This window comes from Astatotilapia calliptera, chromosome 8 (genome assembly GCF_900246225.1).
Source record: "Astatotilapia calliptera chromosome 8, fAstCal1.2, whole genome shotgun sequence".
In the NCBI taxonomy this organism is placed as follows: Eukaryota; Metazoa; Chordata; class Actinopteri; order Cichliformes; family Cichlidae; genus Astatotilapia; species Astatotilapia calliptera.
In genome coordinates, this window is record NC_039309.1 from 9,565,003 (window position 1) to 9,587,036 (window position 22,034).

The 22,034-nt window shown below is 41.0% G+C and overlaps 1 protein-coding gene across 1 annotated transcript; it reads right to left on the reverse strand.

The window, feature by feature from the left end:
• Nucleotides 1–2,936: 2,936 nt before the first annotated feature.
• LOC113027806 (homeobox protein SIX3-like) lies at nt 2,937–5,273 on the reverse strand. Its single transcript, XM_026177622.1, has 2 exons — nt 4,270–5,273; nt 2,937–3,694 (listed from the first exon to the last, which is right to left on the reverse strand). The coding sequence occupies exons 1-2, from the start codon at nt 4,962–4,964 to the stop codon at nt 3,550–3,552; spliced, it is 840 nt and encodes a 279-aa protein (XP_026033407.1). The 5' UTR covers nt 4,965–5,273; the 3' UTR covers nt 2,937–3,549.
• Nucleotides 5,274–22,034: the final 16,761 nt, after the last annotated feature.

Below are 22,034 nucleotides of genomic sequence, written 5' to 3' on the forward strand. Positions count from 1 at the left end.
TATAATCAACCATTACTTTTATAGGGGTTTAGGTTCAATTTTAGAGTACCCTATCCCCTTCTTACCTTAAAGCAAACAGTTACCAGTTCTTCGAAAAAATAGTTATATTCTGGGTTTTTTCTCTTGTCCCTTAAAAACTGCAAATTGCTACTCTTTTTTTCCACTGTACTTACGGAATTTAACTAGCCTAAATTCAGCATATTTACATAATAAATGTTCTGAAATGTCATCATCAAATCATCACCAAATAACTTCATTTAACTAGATTTAGAGATTAATTCAAATTTTAACAGACTATAAAAAGGGTTGGTGGGTTTTATCCACATATACAGGGAGGAGGTAGAGCCTCCTTAAAAATTCATATTCTTTCATTACATTTCATGTGATAATAAAAAAACATTACATTTAATTATATTTTTTTTAATAAATTGCCCATTTTCTATAAAAATTATCATATTCACCCAAAATGTCTATAGTTTCTTTCCCCAAATAGAAACTTAGAATAGTTCCAAAATATTACATGAAAATGCTCCAGAACCTCTGTTTTCACATTTCTTCTCACATGAAAGAGCCCTGAAAGTAAGAAACCATCTACACTTTTTCAAATTGCTGGAATAGTATTTTAGTATCTTATAAAGTACTACAGTAATACTGGCTACTCCTATAAGAGTATAATAGATGTTTGACTGGTTTTTAAATCAGCAGTGAGTGATGCAATTTCAGAAATGTCCCAAGACATGCCAGTACTCAAAACAATCAAATTTAGATATATATTCATTACTTATGCTGTTCTAAACTTTATTTAAAACTACACCACAAGCATAGCGCTGTTTTTGTCATAAATCTTCTGGACTCTATGTTAGTGAAGCCCTGACCTCCTGTGCACTCGCTCAAGCAACATACACATCCTGGAACTTATAACTGCAAAGTATCTGCTAAAACTCCAGCTTTTCCCTGCTGTCTGCCTCCACTAGTCCTTAAACAGAGCGAAACCATAATCAAACGTCATCATTTCTTCTCCTCCGAACGTGCTGCTTGTTTATTCCTTTGTTGGTTTGGAATTGAAATATAACTCTTACAATTACAGCTGCTGAAAACATAACAAACACATCTTCACAAAGAGCCTCTTGGCCATGTCTTTTTTCATATTTTTTCCCTATGGAGGAATCTGAGCATCTTAACCATGGAGCCAGTGGTAGAAGAGGTACCCAGGTCTTATCACAAGCAAAAGTCTTCTTTTGGATACTCACTTAGGCCACAGTGGCCTCTATCGTGTCCTATGCCTAGTATCCTTGTTTGTCACACCAACCCTCTGTGTGTCCTCCTACTTCCATTACTGTGGCCTGTCTGGCAGCTCCATTTTCTATACCCTTTACCCAATATATCCACCATCCCTCCTCTTCACATGTCCAAACTCTCTCAAGCTTACCTCTATACTTTGTCTCTAAAGGTGTCACCCTGACATACTCATTTCTAATTCTGTCCAGTGAAAACAGTAGCATCTTCCACTCCGCTACATCCAGCTGGGTCTCCTGTCTGAAATAATGTATTATTTATTTATTTAGATATCAAATTATGATCTAGTAAATTAAATAGAATGATGAGTAAAATGTCATCATATCATCAGAGACTGTTTATTAACGCCTATGCAGTTTATGATCAGGCCTGTCCAACTGCGCCACCTGCTGGTGCAAGAAAAGTATCACCGGAAGGATGACGCTATCAGTCGTGATGTCACTAAACGCTGTGTTCAAGTGCAGCTCGGAGATCGTTGCCATTTTGCAATGGTCAGGAGGAAAAAGGTCGTCCAGTCGTCTGTGCTGGAAAACCATTGCATGTTAAAACAAAATGCTATTCTGATCTTCTCGCGCTTCACAGGATAGTGTGACTCACGCCGAACCAAGATAAATGCCAAGAAATATGAGTCAGTTGTCTCAGAAATACTACCCAAGTGGTGGAGCCAGACTAATGTTGGAGATGATGGTTTAAAAATATATAGACATGTGGCACATTAGAATTAAAAGTCTCTCTCTCTCTGTTTCTTTCTTCTTCTTCTTCTTTTTTAACTTAAAATGTACAATACATTAAAAACCCCAATAAAGGCAGTAGTGGTGCAGTAAAGTCCGGTTATATTACTGTAGAGTGGGTGAATCACTATTGAAGTATTGTATCAACTACTGCATAGTTTCAGCTTTAACAGATTGGACTTACATAAACGGGTATAAACCAATGACTGTAGAAAACAGTCGTTGGTTTTCTACAGAAATTGAATTTAATGTTACCACTAGGTGGAGCCGGTGTGCATTTACTTTGTTAAATAGCGTTTCCAGAAAGTGAGAGTATTTAAATAATATCTATCCATATATGTAGGCGTAGTTTGCATGTATACAGGTGTATAAAAATATTTGGCATACAAAAAAGGTCACTGTGTGGACCGGAATCGAGGCCATTTTGCGGGAAAGTCAGGTTAAACATACTGATCGCAAAAGTAGGCAAAAATAAACGAATACTTACGGAAAATCCAACACGATTATTAAACGTATTCTGCACGGTTTTAATACTCAACTGGTTGAAAAAAGGGATAGTTTGAGTTTATTTAAGCAAAGTTTTTATTTGCAATTCTATATGTTTTCCCTTATTTGGGGTTTTGGATCAATCAGAAAATAACAAAGCTTTGATAAGCTTTATATGCTTTGATAAATCCCTTTAGGTTACCCCTTAAGAACACATTTTAGGCTGAAGCCACATGCGAGTCATTTGCAATCAATACTAGTAAATACTAGTATTTACTGTAATCATAAATTGTGTTTTTTGTGTGTGTGTTAACTGTTTACATGACAGGTTTTTGGTTACGGATCATTACAAAAGTATTCATAACAGTGATATAATAAATAACTTTATTTCTATAAAATACCAAAAAAACATTTATTCAGCATTAAAATGAACATCAAGTAGACAGAACATGGCTACACAGTAAATTTTAAATAACGAAAAGATGGCAAGTTGACAAAAAACGGTTATTAAAATACAAACAGACAGGGAGCAGGCAAAATTCAGTGGTGCTGACTGATTGTCTACAGTAAACATTTAGGAGTCCACCTTGAGCCTCTAAAGGAACAACTAGACTGATTTTTTATGACACATAATTTGAGAAAATGAGTGAGAATGAAAGTGATTCGCTCACTGGCAGTTTTCAGTCTTCTCTTTGGGGGGTCCCTGGGTTTAAAGTCCAACAGGAGTGCATTGCTTGATGCGTGTTTAATTATGCTCATGACAAACTGGGTCAGCAGATGTGCACTCACCCTCCAATAACGCAGTTTAAATAAAATCGGTGGTTACAATTCAAAATTTGTACCTGAAGACCACCAAAAACCAAAAAGAAAGAAAAACACCCAGAAAAAGTTAACGTAAGCTTCGCCTGTGGAATAATATTGCGTTTTATACGCCGAATTTATTGCAGAGCAAATCCTGACCAGCGTTTGTCCAAACACATTCTCCTCACAGCTGACCAACGGCAGAGCCTAAATGTTTATTTCACTTTTAAAAGTGTCAGACGTCCAAGTCGGAGTCACTGTCCGTTACTGAGAGCAGAGTTTCTCCATCCGCGCGCTCTGTGCTCCCGTCTGGACTACAGCCTCCTCTGCTTAGTGCACGCGCTCTGTCGGAACACATGTGGTGGTGCTGCAACCTATTACTGAAGAGGGGAAAAAAGTAAATTTTATCAACTTAGGTAAAGTAGAACACAACACTTATAACTAAAACTGAAATTAAATTCAGCCTATGAACTAAATTAATGCCATCTCCGTCCCTGTCAAACTGGAGTCTATCCTTGCATGATGAGCAATTTGTGCCCATTCATGCATGCCTTGCTTTGCCTTCATCAGCACGGTGCTTGACCCGCACACTGACCCTGAAGTAAATTGTAGTGACAGAAAGGTGAAGAAAGACCGACTGTGCAACTGGAAAACGAAAACCTACAAGCTGCAGGGCGTGCGCTTTTACGCATGAATGGCCTTTTTGCGCACCCTTAGCTAGAGTACTTCCCAACTGAATAGTAAGTATGAACAGTAGTCTCATCACACTGTTGTTTTGATTTGATACATAAATAAAACTGAATGAAACTGAACTGAAATGTGATATAGATACGGTAACTTGATACGAAAAAAATCTCCAAATGCACTCGTGCATTTATTTAAAAACAAAAACAAAAGACAGACAAACAAACCTCAGTGCACCTTCCAAGGGCACAGCCTAGTCAAATCTACTGACCTGTTTTTGGCTGCTGCCGCCCTGTCTCTCTGTCTGCGGTTTTTGAACCAGTTCCCTACTTGGGTCGGTGTCAGTCCGGTGGCGTGTGCCAGCTCCCGCTTCTTGCCCGGATTAGGGTACGGATCCTGCAGGTACCACTCTCTCAGCAGGCCCCTGGTGCGCTCTTTAAAGCAATGTGTCTTCTGCTCTCCGTCCCAGATGGTCCTGGGTAACGGGAACTTCTTCCTCACGCGGTACTTGTCCACGGGTCCGAGTGGCCGCCCGCGTAGCTTTTCTGCTTCCCGGTAGTGCGCTTCGAGCCATATCGCCTGCAATTTACCGTGCGAGGCGCGCGTGAAGCGGTGAGTCTCCAGGATGTGATAAAGCTCTCGGAAACTTCCCGTGTGGAAGGCTACTACAGCGCGAGCCCGCTGCACAGATTCGTGTTCAGAAATAGAGTCGCGGCCGTCCGAGGTCACCGGGAGCGACCAGAGGAAGCGGGCCAGCCGCTCGATGTCTCCTGTCTCCTCCAGGGTCTCGCACACGCTGGCGATCTGTGCAGCAGAGAAACACAGTCCCGGGAGGGCAACGGGAGCGCAAGCCACGGAAGAGTCATCCGGGGACTGAGAGCGAGCCAGGACAGGGGACCCGTCCGCAAAGTGCGGCAGGAGGAGGCGGGAGGCTGAGAAAAAGTCGAGGGGAGACCTGAAAACCATCTGGCTCGCAGACTGAAGCCAAAAAGGAGGCGGAAAGCGTTCCGTGAACCATCTGACAGAAATCTGCTTAAATCTGATTTTTAAACTCACCTGGGAGTCAGGGAGGGACACTGACTCTGACTTCTCATTGGACACCCGGGAGCTGATGCGGGGTTGTCATGGCGCCACTGTCAATCAAACACAGCTGGGTGATCTCTGGCACTAGCTGTACAGATGAATTCACTTCGGTTGCATTTCTAATGTGGACAGTTGATTCTGTTTTCCCCCTGTAGATGGAGGCTGCAGTGCAAAAACAAAAACAGCATCAATTTTTTAATCTGTCAGTGTCAACAGAAGAAGAAGAATAGTCCTGTCACTGTACATGTACAACAAAATTATGGGTACTCCACACCAACTGTGCAAGCGTAAAATAAATAAACAAATAAATATAAATAGCATTCTACAGTTTTCAGTGCTTTTGAATTTCTTTGTACTGTTGCAATGTGAAGGCTTTGTGTGTGCAAGCTGTGTGCCAACATAGTAAATATAACAGTTTATAAAGAAAGAGGGAAACGCATAGCTCTGACGGCAGAAGGCAGAAGAACTAAAAGCAAAGTCCTGGTGGTGAGTATATAGTGCACTGTAATTCTAAATTTCCATGGTGATTATGTTGAAAACTGCAATCAACACCTATCACCTCAGTCTCATAACCTCTCTCTTCCTTGCAGTAAGCTGCTTGCATCATTAATAGCAGTAATGCGTAGCGTCCTGTTGTGATTGGGAACAACATCAGAACCTGAAAGCGTATGTTTCTCTAAGTGGTCTCCCTCCACTCTAATCACTTTTCTAATCATTTTCCAATATCCATGAGTTTAGAGATAAGCTGCTCCATCTCCATTCTCTTACCTTGGATTAGCATCGGGTCTATGCAGCCTGCTAACATTAGTGTAATGGAGCAGTTTATTCAATCAACATTAACACATTTTAGCTGCCCTGGGCCATATGCTTTGAAGTGTGGCAACTTTTGCCCCTCTGTGTATGTTTGTGCTTGTATTCTTTAAGGTATGAGCACATAAAACTGTTTAAACTGTCATACTGTGTTGATTTTCCTCCTTTTTTAGGACAATAAACAAAATTGCTGCAGTGGAGAACATTATATTTTAGCATGCAATGCAAGGCTAGAGTTAAGTTTGGGGTTGATCACGATGGTCAGAGTCCAGTAAACGAGTGTAAATAAGTGGAACGTCCTCTTGTATGTGCAAGCTAAAGTACTTGATCGAAACAACAAAAACTATCTTTTATATCTTTGCTGGACACCGTCTTGCACTGTTCTGTCACATAGAAACACCCTCTAAATACCCCCATGCAGATGTGTGGGCTGTAAAAAAAAATGGTGTCACTCGGCTTAAAAGGGTTAATGCCAATTACCCAAACAGACAGATGTCCCTGCACTGTGATGTGAGGGGTTGTGTGCCAGTTTTTCCACCCTGAGTGACACATATGGTTCTGGTTAATCCCTAAATCAAATCAAGTAAGCCTAAAATAATAAATAATCCCAAATATTTTATACATATTAAAGAATCTAATGCAAAACAACAAGGAAACAATAGAGGAAGGGCTGTGAAAAATATACATATGTTCAAATTTAAATTAATCCAACAAATAAACTGTATGCAAGACATTTCGACATAATGGGTTTTGATACTGATTTTACTGAGATCACCAGGGTGGTCATTCAAGCCTCGAAGTTCTCTAACAGCAGACGTTAAAGAGGACATGAAACACTAAACAGGTAATCACCAATTTAAGAAAGAAGTGCTTAAAGTTTACATTTTGAGAACATGTACGGAGCCATCTTCTGTCAGCACGGAACGTGACGTCATGTGGTTGGTTGTAGATAATAGACTTACATTAGTTTATGCTAGCTAACCAGGGACAGAACTGATTACACTGAGGAAAATAATAACAGAAAAACTAAAAATCAGTTTAAAAGAATCATTTTTGTGCTGCAGTGAGTTTTATGTTGAGAAACCAATTGACTGTTCACAAAGTAGAGATTAATAGCAATATTTTGTAGAAATGTTAAATGAATAGAACATAAGAATAAAATACAATAAGTACAACATAAACGAATTACAATAGCTCAACAGGGTAAGAAGTACACAAAAGAAAGGGCCTTGATTAAAAAGAAGCATAAAAAATAAAGTTAAAATCCAATTAAAATACAAGACAACACAATAAAATGACCATATAAAGTATAGAGTAAAATTAAATAAAGCAAACTTTATCAGTAAAAATGGCTTCTAAATTAAGTAAAAGCATGAAATAGATAGCATCCAAGTGGCTCAGAGTGCAAATAGTGTAAAGTGTAGTGACAGTGCAAGGTTGAAATAGCATGTTAACACAAGAGAACAGATAATAATCTGTTAGACAGATGTGCTGCATTGTCCCGCGCTATTGCACAATGTATCACAGATTTCCTGCATCTGTCCTTGTGGCAGTCTTTTTTTTTTTTTTTTTTTTTTTTTCTAAATGTCCTTGTGGCAGTCTGCTGGAGACAGTGTCCAGGAAGTGCTGCAGTTTATCATTTCTAACCAATTTAATTAAAAATATGAACATTTCCCGACAATTTATGTGATGTTGTGCCAGGTAGCATTTTTTTTTTATCTTTCTTTTTATTTTTTTCCCCTATGGAACACATTTCTCCCTTAATTTTGTAACATTCAGGAAAGCCTCATTTCCTACAGTGAAAGGACGGGGACAAAATGAAAAAATGTTTCATTCACTTTCAGCTAGTTGCACAATGAACGATCAATATGTTTTGTGATCACTTTTTTGTAAGCATGTATTCAGTGAAACCATGTAGCACTGCAAAGATTATGCAAACAAAGAACCCACGGGAATCAGAAGAAGAGGAGAAAAAAAACAGAAGAGAGAACTAGACAAGGAGAAAGTTCAGTAAGCTTTTAAGATCTTAGACTGCTTGGGCCTCCATTTTTCTTTTGCCCTGTAGATACCTGCTCTGGACAGCTGAGGGTAAGCAGCGTCAACAAAAGTAATGGTCCACAGTGGTGGACATAAAATCCTGGTTGTAAAAAAACACAAAGCCAATGTGGTAGTGCATTAAACCTACTTCTATCTGAAGGCCACCAGATGATGATAGGTGTGGTTGCAAAAAGATATCTGGTCCTATAGAAGTCTTTGGGAATAGGCTTTCTTTCTTGACCTTTCCTGCTGAGTTCAAGGACTAAGTCGCTCATGTTGGGTCATTTTGGAAAAAAAAAAGTTTCATAAATGAGGAATAGCCATGCTATGTCCTGCTCACTCATTGGCGAAGTACTTTTCAAGTCATTAGCCAATGAGCAAGTGGTTTTACTATCAGAACCACCCCTCCTTGTCACATTGGTATATCTTGAGGCTTTGCTACAGGACTTCACAAGCCGAGTGACAGCACGCTATCTTAGTCTTTTATATCGTCTTTGGTGGCATCCAACGTCTTATCAGCCTTCAAGGCAGGTAAAGGTGCATATTTCTGGGCTTTATGCAGCTGCAGGTATAGAATGGAAATGTGTAACATCACAGACAGATTGTCTCTAACCATTCTCCAGCACATTCCTGCAAAATGTAGTAAAAGGTTTTACCAGTGGGGCATCAAACATAAGGTTCGAGGACCAGAATTGGTCTAGCAAAGACTTCAATCCAGCCTACTGGACATCTTCTGGAAACTGTAAAGGAGGGGAAATGTTTTGGACTTTTAAATGCATTTTCATGTATTTTACAGCTTGTCCTACTGACAAGACCTCTCCCACAGCCAATCTGCACCAAAGTAATGCAATAACAGATAAAGAATTAAATGACGGAAAAGTTGTTGTTTTTTCACTACAATTGATTTTTTTTCCCACAAAATGCCCACAGTAAAATAAATAAAACAACATTTTCTGTGAATTAACAAAAATGTCATCTTATAATTACAGGACTGATTGGGCAATGGGCTGCTAAAAGTTTTTGCGTAATTTTGAACAATAGTATTTTACAATTAAAGCCCAAAGAATCGTGCTGACAGATTTATTTCATTAACTACAGCAACATTTCTTTATCATGTGAAGAAAACTGAGACGTACTGCTGAAATTGCACTTCTTTTTGCTTATACTGATATTCCAGAGATTCAATGTGCAGTTAAACAACTTTACACAGACCACGATCATTCAAATATAGGTGAATACGAGCTCCAGTTACATAAAACTCCACATGATTTTTCGGCCAACATCCACTTAGGTTAGACACAGAAGGGCTAAAACAAAAAATTGCATTTAATCCAAACAGTGTTAGGGAATGTAACTCCATGCAATTTAAATGGAACAAGATTCTCCTCTAAAGCATCATTACTTTTATTCAAACATGCAGGTGCTCCAGTCAGATTTCCCCACCTGTATTTCACGACACCTTGAGGTGAAGATTCCCAAAATTAACGAGTAAAGTAAACATAAGTTATCGAACTGGCAGAAGAAGCAGAAATGGCAGACAGGAAGGGATTGCTAATTAGCGATTTAATAAAATAAACTTAGGCATTATTAAATTAAAATAATAATTATATATACACACACACTCGCAGTCATTTCAAAGCACTGAATAAATACATAATTCCCGTTTAATTCCTGGCCCTCTTTCTATTCTTCAGTTACACACATATATTGCAGAGGATGTCTTGCAATCATCTGTGACTATTTTTGTGGTGATAACATCAGCTTGTCAATTATTGCCTAATTTCTAAATGCACTTAATGCACAGTTTAAGACACAATGAAAGTGGTGTAAAAGTTTTGGCCAAGAAAGCTGTCAGTTCTGTTTACTCGTCTTCACAGACACGCACTCATCATGTGGACTCACTCATTCTGCTCGACTCGAGCTCGAGTCTGTGGATGCTTCTGTTTGCAGACCGTTTTATCTGTGTTGTAACAGCAGAACAATGGACTCACACAACCGGCTTTGAGCGACAGTCACGACCAGAGCTCCTCCAAGTTGAAAAAACGTTCTTCTGTGGAAGCAGGAAGGACATGCCAAACATACTTGAGGAAAGATACTCAAAGTGTATGTGTGCATGCATGATGAGGAAGGAAGTGTGTTATAACGGAGACAATCATATTAATTCAGCTGCACCTCCACCAAGCTGCAGGGTAATTATCAGAGGTGGGGGGAGGAGGAGGGAAAGCAGAGGTGGCTAAAACCGGGTGGATGACACTTCCAGGGTGGCTGGAGAAACACTATGAGGAGACAAAGTGAATCTCCTTTGCATCTCCTTATCCCCTCATAAACAAAAGCCGTGCTCCTAATTAACCTCTCCACTGACCTCTTAAGCCCCAAAACTCTAACCCCCTCACCCGTGGCCATACAGGCCCCAAACTCCCACCAAAACCTCCTCCTCATTAAGCCACTAATCACTTCCCGAGTCTTTGTCGTGCTTTTGTGCCATTACAGGTTTCCAGGAGAATCTGGAGCACAATTGTACACAGAAAACGAGGGTAAATTGTTGCACAGCAAGACTGTGCAACAATTTACAAACTGTTATAAACTTATAAACTGTTGATTAAGTGATCAGAAAAAGAAATAGCAATAATTATAGTGATGATTCTTTAATTTAAAAGAATACTTTAACATTTTGGGTAAGTGCATTTTCAAACTGTGGCTTTTTCAGTGAGAGTAAATCGATAACATTTGAGTTCTAGTTCAGTTCCTGGCTGAACAAACAGTATTGTGTTTGTTATATTTCCCCAAAAGGAAAAATAAATTCAACAAGCTGCGCTAGAAGGAGAAAGCTAAGTTAACAGTTCTCTGTCTGTACTGTGCATTAAAACGCTGCTTAGATGGTTCACCTTCCTAAGTTGGATGTCTGATGTTATAATTGCTATGTGCATTAAAACAATGTATAGAGTCTGTAGTGCATAATAAAAAAAAGCTGCTTTACCAGACTTGCTATCAGTTTTACTGCTAATAACTCATTACACTTTTTTAGGTCACGTTACATGAAGAGAAATTAACAGAGCCTGTAACAAATGAAACATTAGCAAAAACTTAATATGCAATATGATTTTTCACCATTACTCTTTATCATCTTGACCACCCATCTCCCATGCTACAGTTAGCAAACTGCTTGCTAAGTTTCGTGAAACTGGTTCAGTGTTGGATTTGCCAAAATGTGGACGCAAGAAAACTGTCACTAATGAAGAAACATCAGTGGCTGTCCTAGCTTCATTCAGCAAGAGCCCACAGCGTAGCACTCGCCGCATGTCACTGGAGAGTGGCATTAGTCGAACATCCCTTCGGCGGATATTAGCTACTCACAAATGGCACCCTTACAAACTCCAGCTACTGCAGCATCTCAACGAGGATGACCCAGATCGGTGCACAGAATTTGCAGAATGGGCAAAACAAAAATTGGAACAGGACCCTCAGTTCACGCAGAAGATTTTGTTCAGTGATGAGACAAACTTTTATGTGAATGGTGAAGTTAACAAACAAAACCACCGCTATTGGTCTGACACTGACCCACATTGGATGGATCCCTCCAAGACTGTTGGAACAACAAAAGTGATGGTTTGGTGTGGTATATGGGGTACAATAGTGGGTCCATTCTTCATCAATGGAAACCTCAAGGCCACTGGATATTTGAAATTGCTACATGATGATGTGTTTCCCCTCTTTATGCACTGAAGCTGGCACGTTCCCTGAGTTTTTCCAGCAAGATGGTGCACCACCACATTATGGGTGCCAGGTCCGAGCATTCCTAGATGAACAGTTTCCTGGAAAGTGGATTGGTCGTCGTGGGCCGGTTGAATGGCCCCCAAGGTCTCCCGATCTGACCCCCTTAGACTTTTATCTTTGGGGTCATCTGAAGGCAATTGTCTATGGTGTGAAGATACGAGATGTGCAGCACCTGAAACTACGGATACTGGATGCCTGTGCTGGCATTTCTCCTGCGGTGTTGCTATCAGTGTGTGAAGAGTGGGAGAAGAGGGTTGCATTGACAATCCAACACAATGGGCAGCACATTGAACACATTTTATAGGTTGTCAGAAACTTGTATAACTCATGAAACAATAAAGTTACGTTGAAACCAAGCACACCATTGTTTTTCTTGTGACATTACCAATAAGTTTGATGTGTCACATGGCCCTCTTCCTATTGAAAAAACAAAAGTTGTATCCAAGATGGCTGACTTCTAAATGGCCACCATGGTCACCACCCATTTTGAGGAGTTTGCCCCCTCACATATACTAATGTGCCACAAACAGGACTTTAATATCACCAACCACTCCCATTTTATTACGGTGTATCCATATAAATGGCCCACCCTGTATTTTACAATTCCAACATCACACATAGCACCAAGAGCTTCAAACAGCATAAAACCTTCACATATTGTTTTTTTTATTTGTGTAACAATAATCATTTTTGTTTGTTAGCATTTCTTGTCTATATGTATTAAAGAGCTTGTCTGTTCTTTTGTAGTAATACCAGAGCATTATATTAAAGACCCTAGTAATTAATCATTTCCATACACTTTTCTTTTTATCTTTCTTCTAATCAGCTAAATGTTAAAAAAAAAAATAATAATAATAATAATAAAAAAAACCTAACAGGTTGGTGGGATTCCCCATCATCATCACACAAATATGAGTGTAGGGGAAGGAAAGCTTCCTGCACATTTGGGCATATTGTGTTACACATTGTTGTGTGTGGTCGCCATTTGACCGCAAATTAACTTCTGTCACACAAAGCTGAGGAGGAAAGGTACTTAAGTAACTGTACCTGAGCTACTAATCCCATCACCTGATTGGATGGTAACCCAATCCCAGTGTTGTAATTGGTGAGGCATTAGTCCAACTACACTAAAGTCCATAAATATTTAGACAGAGACAAATTTATTCCAATTTTGGTTCTGTACATTACCAAAATGAAGTGCAGATTTTCAACTTTAATTCAATGGGCTGAAGAAAAAGATTGCATATAAATGTGAGGAACTAAAACATTTTTAAACACAATCCCTTTATTTCAGGGGCTCAAAAGTAATTAGACAAATTAAATAAATCAAAATAAAATGTCTAATAATTGGTTGAAAACTTTTTGCTGACAATGACAGCCTGAAGTCTTGAACTCATGGACATAATCACATGCTGGGTTTCTGCCAGGTCTTTACTACAGCAGCTTTCAGTTGCTGCTTGTTTGTGGGCCTTTCTGTCTGAAGTTTAGTCTTCAACAAGTGAAATGCATGCTCAACTGCGTTAAGATCAGGTGACTGACTTGGCCATTCAAGAATTTTCCACTTCTTTACTTTAATGGACTCCTGGGTTTCCTTGGCTGTATGTTTTGGGCCTTTGTCCATCTGTATTACAGGGAGTGCAGAATTATTAGGCAAGTTGTATTTTTGAGGAATCATTTTATTATTGAACAACAACCATGTTCTCAATGAACCCAAAAAACTCATTAATATCAAAGCTGAATGTTTGTGGAAGTAGTTTTTAGTTTGTTTTTAGTTTTAGTTATTTTAGGGGGATATCTGTGTGTGCAGGTGACTATTACTGTGCATAATTATTGGGCAACTTAACAAAAAACAAATATATACCCATTACAATTATTTATTTTTACCAGTGAAACCAATATAACATCTCCACATTCACAAATATACATTTCTGACATTCGAAAAAAAAAACCCAAAAACAAATCAGCGACCAATATAGCCACCTTTCTTTGCAAGGACACTCAAAAGCCTGCCTTCCATGGATTCTGTCAGTGTTTTGATCTGTTCACCATCAACATTGCGTGCAGCAGCAACCACAGCCTCCCAGACACTGTTCAGAGAGGTGTACCCTTTTCCCTCCTTGTAAATCTCACATTTGATGATGGACCACAGGTTCTCAATGGGGTTCAGATCAGGTGAACAAGGAGGCCATGTCATTCGTTTTTCTTCTTTTATACCCTTTCTTGCCAGCCACGCTGTGGAGTACTTGGACGCGTGTGATGGAGCATTGTCCTGCATGAAAATCATGTTTTTCTTGAAGGATGCAGACTTCTTCCTGTACCACTGCTTGAAGAAGGCGTCTTCCAGAAACTGGCAGTAGGACTGGGAGTTGAGCTTGACTCCATCCTCAATCCGAAAAGGCCCCACAAGCTCATCTTTGATGATACCAGCCCAAACCAGTACTCCACCTCCACCTTGCTGGCGTCTGAGTGGGACTGGAGCTCTCTGCCCTTTACCAATCCAGCCACGGGCCCATCCATCTGGCCCATCAAGACTCACTCTCATGTCATCAGTCCATAAAACCTTAGAAAAATCAGTCTTGAGATATTTCTTGGCCCAGTCTTGACGTTTCAGCTTGTGTGTCTTGTTCAGTGGTGGTCGTCTTTCAGCCTTTCTTACCTTGGCCATGTCTCTGAGTATTGCACACCTTGTGCTTTTGGGCACTCCAGTGATGTTGCAGCTCTGAAATATGGCCAAACTGGTGGCAAGTGGCATCTTGGCAGCTGCACGCTTGACTTTTCTCAGTTCATGGGCAGTTATTTGGCGCCTTGGTTTTTCCACACGCTTCTTGCGACCCTGTTGACTATTTTGAATGAAACGCTTGATTGTTCGATGATCACGCTTCAGAAGCTTTGCAATTTTGAGACTGCTGCATCCCTCTTAATTGGTAGTAGGCTTTCGAGCCTATACAGCATGGAGTAAGACAACATGCATGAAGAGGATGATGTGGACAAAATACTCATTTGCCTAATAATTCTGCACTCCCTGTATAAATACCAATCAGTTTGACTGCATGTAGCTGGATTTGAGCAGACAGCATGTCTCTGAAGACCTCGGAATTCTGTCCTGCTTCTGTCCTGTCTGTCCATCATCAATAAACACTAGTGTCCCAGTGCCACTGGCAGCCATGCACACCCAAGCCATCACACTGCCCCTGCTGTGTTTTACAGATGATGATGTGATGTGCTACACTTTGGAGCCGTTCCCCACCTTCTCTGTACTTTTTTCTTGCCATCATTCTGACAGAGGTTGATCTTGGTTTCATCTGCCCAAAAGAATGTTTTTCCAGAACTGTGCTGGCTTTTTTAGATGTTTTTTTTTTCTTTTTGAGCAAAGTCCAAACTAGCTTTTCTATGAGTGGCTTGCACCTTGCAGTGGACCCTCTGTATTTACTTTCATGAAGTCTTTTCTTCATTGTAGATTCGATATTGATGCGCCTCACTCCTGGAGAGTATTGTTCACTTGGTTGGCTGTTGTGAAGGCATTTTTCCTCACCATGGAAATTATTCTGCGATCATCACCAGTCTTTTTGTGTTGCTGACTTCATCTGTACTTTCTTTCTTTCTTTCTTTCTCAGGATGTACCAAACTGTAGGTTTCCCCAGTCCTAATATTGTCGCAGTTTCTCAGATGCGTTTTTCTTTTTGCAGGTTAAAGTTGGCTTGTATCACCTGCATGGAGAGCTCCTTTGACTGCATGTTGTCCGTTCACAGCAAAATCTTCTAAATGCAAGCAACACACCTCAAATCAACTCCAGGCCTTTTATCTGCTTAGTTGATAATGACATGACAAAGGAATTGCCCACACCTGCCCATGAAATTGTCCAATTACTTTTGTAATGTAATTAATTTTTAAGGAGCTGAAACTCTTAAACCCTTCATCCAATTTGAATGCAGATACCCTCAAATGAAAGCTGATATTCTACACATTATGTCCATGTAGATTTTTTATATATATACAGGCAAGCAAAACAAAACTTGTGTCAGTGTCCAAAAATATATCTAAATGCCGAAACAAGTGAGGACGTTTGTGTGTCACACAAACACACACAGATGCTCGCAAATACGCACTGAAATGTGACAGATCGTGTGACAGACTTTAAAACACAAACACCTCACTTATAGATGAATAAACAAAATAATCAGATAATTTAACTAACAATGCTTGCTAGGATGCTTTAGGACAGCTGGTCCAGATGTAAAGCCAATAATTACATCATTATCCTGTGTTATGTTAGTGTCATCTCACCACTGGCAGTGCTTTCAATTAATAGCTTGAACGAGATAAACACAGCAGCGACCTGACAAACAAACACTAGCGGCCAAAAATACAAACAGCTGGCTGGAACCTGAACAAACAGCTGGCTCCTAGGCTTCTCAAGGCAGAGACACACGGTACACGTGCAGATGTAGTGACACACACGGATAGCCACACAGAGCTAATGCATTAACACCCTCCAGCTAGACATATTCATGCAAAGTCGGCAGGAGAGGGAAATGAAACCATATGTCAAAGGAAACGAAATGAGGAGAATGAGTTACATTAAGAATTTTCCTTCATCTGGAGATTTTTTTTTTCCTGCAGAAAGTTTTTGTGTAACTCAGAGAAAGTTAATCTGCCTGCAGCACTTTTAGTAAATCTGGCACAGAAAGGGAAGGAGTATATCACTCAATGCTTTATACATTTAAAGATGACTTATTGACAGGCTTAGATGCCAACCTGTGATCACGCAGGCCTAAGATTATTTATTGATCAGTCTTCGAATGAATGAATGTAATTATTGTGTCTTGAATAAAACAACAATGCTAACCCACAAGCAATTAAACTGTTTGAGCAACTGAAATGTCTGAGTGGGATCATTTATGATCCAATTATACTGTATTTTATGCATAGTAATGCTTTAATAGCCTATCATTGTACCTGCAGTTGTGCTCAATAGTTTACATAAACTAAGCATGAGCATGAATATAATTTCTCTTAAGGACTTCTTTGAACTGCTTTTTTTCAGGGTGAAATGATTGTACAACATGTATCTTTAATAACTTTAGCAAACAAGAATTAGATGCAGAAGTTTTAAATCCACAGAAGGTTGACATACATATTTCACAAGATGATAAAGCTCCATAAACAACTAGCATAAAACAGGCCTGAATCTTTGACAGTAATGCACGGCTTTTCGCCTTTTGATTGCGGCTGACCTGAGGTATGTGTCTCCGAATCTGGCAATAAAGAGGAAAATGCAGTCGGACTATTAGCCGGGTGGTAGGAATAAATGTTGTAGGAGTTAGAGGAAGCTAAAGCCTGATGAAACAGAATGAGTGAAAGGTGGAGGGGAGGGGTTACTCAGAAATATGGAGGTAAAGGGAGGGAGGCAACAGTCTGGTGTGGTTGGGGGTAATCTGGTCTAATCTGCTGGATGTTAACCTATCTGAGCAGCAAGAGCCAGATTATCCCTCTAACAATGGCCACGCGTTCATCTGCTAAATTACTTCACTCAAAATCATATGCTGAGACACACAAACACACACACAAAGGTTCAGGGAGCTGTGTGTAAATGATGTTTCACAGTGTGTGCAAATTGGTCTTATTTGGGCTCTCATTGGGTACTAAATCAGCAGGCCACCATTACTCTCGCTCAAGGTTACCGCATCAAGCAGAAAACCCTTTACAATGAATAGACAAGAGTGGGTGGAAGGAGAACTCAAGTGAAAGTACCAGGAGTGGGTGAAAAGGGAAAAAAATAAGTAAAAGAAATGGAGACCTAAGAGTGCAGAGTTCGAAGAAATACCACTAGCATCTCCCTCTCTGCTAAGAAAACAATTCATCTGTTGGTTTTTCATCTGGCACAAGTTGTTCTGAGTGTCAGGGTCAACCAGGTCAGGTGATCTTGAACTGAAAAGCGCACAACAACCACTAGCATCACTGCAGAGGAAGACATAAACACGGTGCTTGGATAGCTGCAGAAATATATGATATAAATACTGTGACACAAGGCAGTTGCTTACATATACACCCTGTATATTGAGTTTCTAAAGCAGCTTCGACTTTATAACAGCTACAGGTCAAAGGTCGCGCATCCAGAAGCTCTGATGTTTTCACAGAAGTATCAGCTTATTAATAGAACAGATAGAAAATAGAAAATAAGAACATGGCAGAATGAAAGAATAGAGCCTATGACCAAAATCAGGAAGCTAATACGTTTAGACTTCATATGAAAGATGGGTGTATCTTTAGCATCTGAAAAGTGAAGCCAAGCAGGCTGTGACTCCTTTGGGTGCAGAAATATGAAGGCTATATGAAAGTCTACAAACATCACATTCATTTTGTAAATTATAGATTCCATTAGAGTAAAATAGAAAAGCTGAAGATAGCTCGGGCCCCGCCAGGTAGGGGGTGGTCCCAGAGGAAGAAGCAGAGTCATCCAGGCCAGTGGAAGGCGGATGGCCACGGCGGGGGGCCTGGGCCAGCACCACCTGATCATCCAGAGGAACATTTGCTGGTTTAAGTCTGTCAATGGAAACAACCTCCTGCCAACCCCCAAAGTCCAAAAGGAAATGCTTTCGGCCCGGTTGAATAACCCTAAATGGGCCGTCATACAGTGGACGCAGGGGAGGCCTATGAGCGTCATGCCTGATGAAAACAAACTGCGAAGAGTCCAACGACCTCGGAACAAAGGTGTCGGGCAGACAATGGTGCACTGGGCCAGGAACAGAAAACGACTCTTGGGGGACGGAGAGAAAGCACAGAGGGACCGAAGCACGGGGGCGGGCTCCTGGGCAAGTTCAACCAGGGAAACCCCAAGGTCTTCGTTAACGGTGCAGCACAACCCCAGTAAAACCCACGGAAGGCGGTCAACCCAGTTACCATCCATAAGAGAATTACGGAGCGTGGCCTTAACCGACCAGTGGAAACGCTCGCACATCCCGTTGGCCTGCGGGTGGTACGCAGTGGTTCGATGGACCTTGACCACCAGGCCATCAGCCACGGCAGACCAAAGCCCCGAAACAAACTGGGGGCTCCTGTCTGAGGTGATGTCCGAGGGGGGACCAAAACATGAAACCCACATTGACAAAAATGCCCTGGCCACCGCTGCTGCTGTAGTGGACACAAGAGGCACTGCTTCGGACCAGCGGGTTGTGCGGTCCACTACAGTCAAAACGTACGTGAAACCTTGTGACTGCGGCAGAGGACCAACCAGAACCACATGGATATGATCAAAACGCCTCCCTGGAACGTGGAAGGATTCGAGGGGCGCCTGCGTGTGCCTATGGATCTTAGCGCGTTGGCATGGGATGCACGCCACTGCCCAGTCTTTCACTGATTTACGAAGGCCCGGCCAAACGAACCTAGAGCTGACCAGCTTGACCGAGGCCCGGACGCCTGGATGAGAGAGGGCGTGTACTCAGTCAAAAATGCGACGACGCCACAAAAGGGGAACTACAGGACGTGGACGGCCGGTGGAAACATCACAAAGCAGGCTAGGCCCGCCGTTCCACTCTGGTCTGTCCTCCAGTACAAGGCCCGTTTGCACAGACCGAAGGGCAAGGATGTCCGGGGCGGCACGCTGGTCAGCGGCCATAGCGTTAGAGTCTGTGCCAACATAAGTGCACGGGACAGACAGTCAACCATCAGTCAACCTTCTGTAAACTCAGAAATGTCTGCCAACTGGTGCTGCTGGTGCGCGCGTGCATGATTTAACATATTTTACAGAAAAAGAGACAAATGATATTATCAGTATTCTAAGACTAATTTCTCCATTTCACAATTTAACTGTACTTTTTTTAGGCATTGGCCACGTTATGTAGTGGGTGTTATGTAGAAAGCACAAAAAACACCTCAAATAGAACCACAAATGATTATCTTATATACTGTAGTTATCTTGTCCAGTGGAAAAACAGTATTTTTACAGACAAAAATAAATCTTTTTATTGGTACCATCGACTTGTTCTGCTCTGAATGACCTTCTACTTTTGATAATTTAAGTATCATTTTGAATGCTATGGCTATTTTTAGATTATTAGGACCGCTGCCTAAACATAAAGAAAACTGTTCTCAGTAAAGTTCTCATTGGTAAAGATTACTATGTGTGAACCAATGAAGTGGAATAAATTTGTCATCTGTAGTGTCACCCTACTGGCATAGACCCCCCCCCCCCCCAAAAAAAAAACAAACAAACAAAAACAAAACAAAACAAAACAGAGAGCAGAGAGAAAAAAAGAGAGAGAGAAGAATTTGTATTTCTGAGAAAACAAATTAAAGTGAAAGAGATTAACATTGAACCGAACAGGGCTCCACAAACACAATGTTAACAGGTCAGTGTCTGTCTATTGTTTTGTCCTATCAGGCTTAAAGTGGATTCACCGGGTGAATCAGTGAGAGAGCGCGTGCTGTACCCCACATCACCAAATTAAATTTACCCCTTTTACCCCTCCCAAAACACATATACGCACCGACTTCATAATGTATTTGGATCACTAATTCACAAACGCACACATGTTCTGCAATCCCATAATCCCACTCCAGATTGGGAACACCTTTAAGATACAATGTGATTATGATTAGGGATTATGATCAAATTATGACAGAGTGACAGATTAGACAGGGTAGCGTGCGTGTGTCGGGGAGGTGTGGTGCTGTCAAGGCGGACATTTTTGATAAAGCGTGTGCTATTACGCGTCTTATGTTCTATCACATAGATACTGTTAGATTGTAGATGCTCATAATAAACATGGCCAGGATTTTAAATACTGAGGTCGGCCTATGTGAAAGTAATCCCTGTGAGCCAAAAGCTCATGCTTTAGCCTGCTCTGAGTGCTCAGTCTGACAATGCTTTGCAGTCTCTGAGCCACAGACTTTGAACTGTTGAAGGAAAATGGAGAGAACCCATGCCGACATGGGGTGAACATACAAACTCCACACAGAAAAAGCCTGGCCAAACCCAGAACCTTCTTGCTGTGAGACAATAGTGCCTACTTTTACCCGTATAACTAAAGTAGTCGCGTCTGTACTTGATAGACGTCAGAGGTCAAATTTCACAACAGCATCATTGAGCTACCAGTAATTTAGCATCTTGCCTAAAGACTTAAGCTTCATGTTGAGTTATGGACGTTAAGCACGGAAGCAGAACTCTTGGTACAAAAGGTAAAGTTAATAACCAACCATCCTGATACCTATTATCAGGGTTTGTTGAGCCAGCAATTGCAAAGAAAACCTGGCTATGCCTCACTTGCTTTGTAGTACCAACCCTACTGAAAGAAACTGAATCTGAAGGAAATGTGACGCCAAACAAGCTTTGATGTTTGAAAACAGGCAACCGGTTTCTTAATGCCTGAGTCGCGTCTGTTTATAAAGTGAAAGTGTGCTCCAAACATCAACAGATTACACATATACCGACAGTCTGCACAAGGCCACACAAGTACACAGCATTAAAAAAAAAATCATTCTCACTTCCAGCTGGTTAAAAATCCATCAAACAGCATTACATCCTTCAAATCCTGGATTCTCTCCATTGGCTTTGTATGCCTTATACAACTGAGTTTCAGAATTTGCTGCTTGGTTTTAAAGCACATTAAAGACAGGTCCCAAGCTAGGACTAAGACTGACTTCATATGAGCCAGCTCAGGAGATCAGGGAAGATGCACAGGAAAGAAGGCGAGGCACCGACTAGGGAGAAAAATAACTCAGGAGAATTTTCACTTCAGATCCAGCCACACACTCGGACAAAACCTGGTTCATCCCAAGGACCAAACTCCCAAACACAAGCTAAAGTGCTCAGTGCTCTACACTGGAGAAACCAAAAGCCAAACAGCTACTCCACAAATGTATGGCACAACATAGAAGAGCCACCTCGACAGGACGAGGCTCGTCTGTACATCAGCATCTAAAAGGACAAAGGTCACTCTTACGAGGATGCCAATGTTCACGTTTTGGACAGAGAAGACAGATGGTTTCAAAGAGGAGTGAAAGAAACTATCATCTTTGAACAGCAGGGGTGGCTTATGATACTGTTTGCTACCTAACAATGCAGTTTTAAGATCCCGTCCTAGGCGCCTCAACCCCCATTCAGATCTTGTGTCAGGTGATCTCAATGGGTCACATAATAGGGTGATGCAATGGCTTCACCCGAAACCTCTGCTGATAAGGACCCATGCCTTTTATCACACCTTGGCTCATGTGGTGAGACACATGATCAATAGTGGGTCAACAACCCTCTAAAGGGACAATTCCCACTTGGCTTAAATACCTGGGATTCTCCACCGTTTGGTACTGAAGAAGCTTTTTGGATGAGAGGTGAAA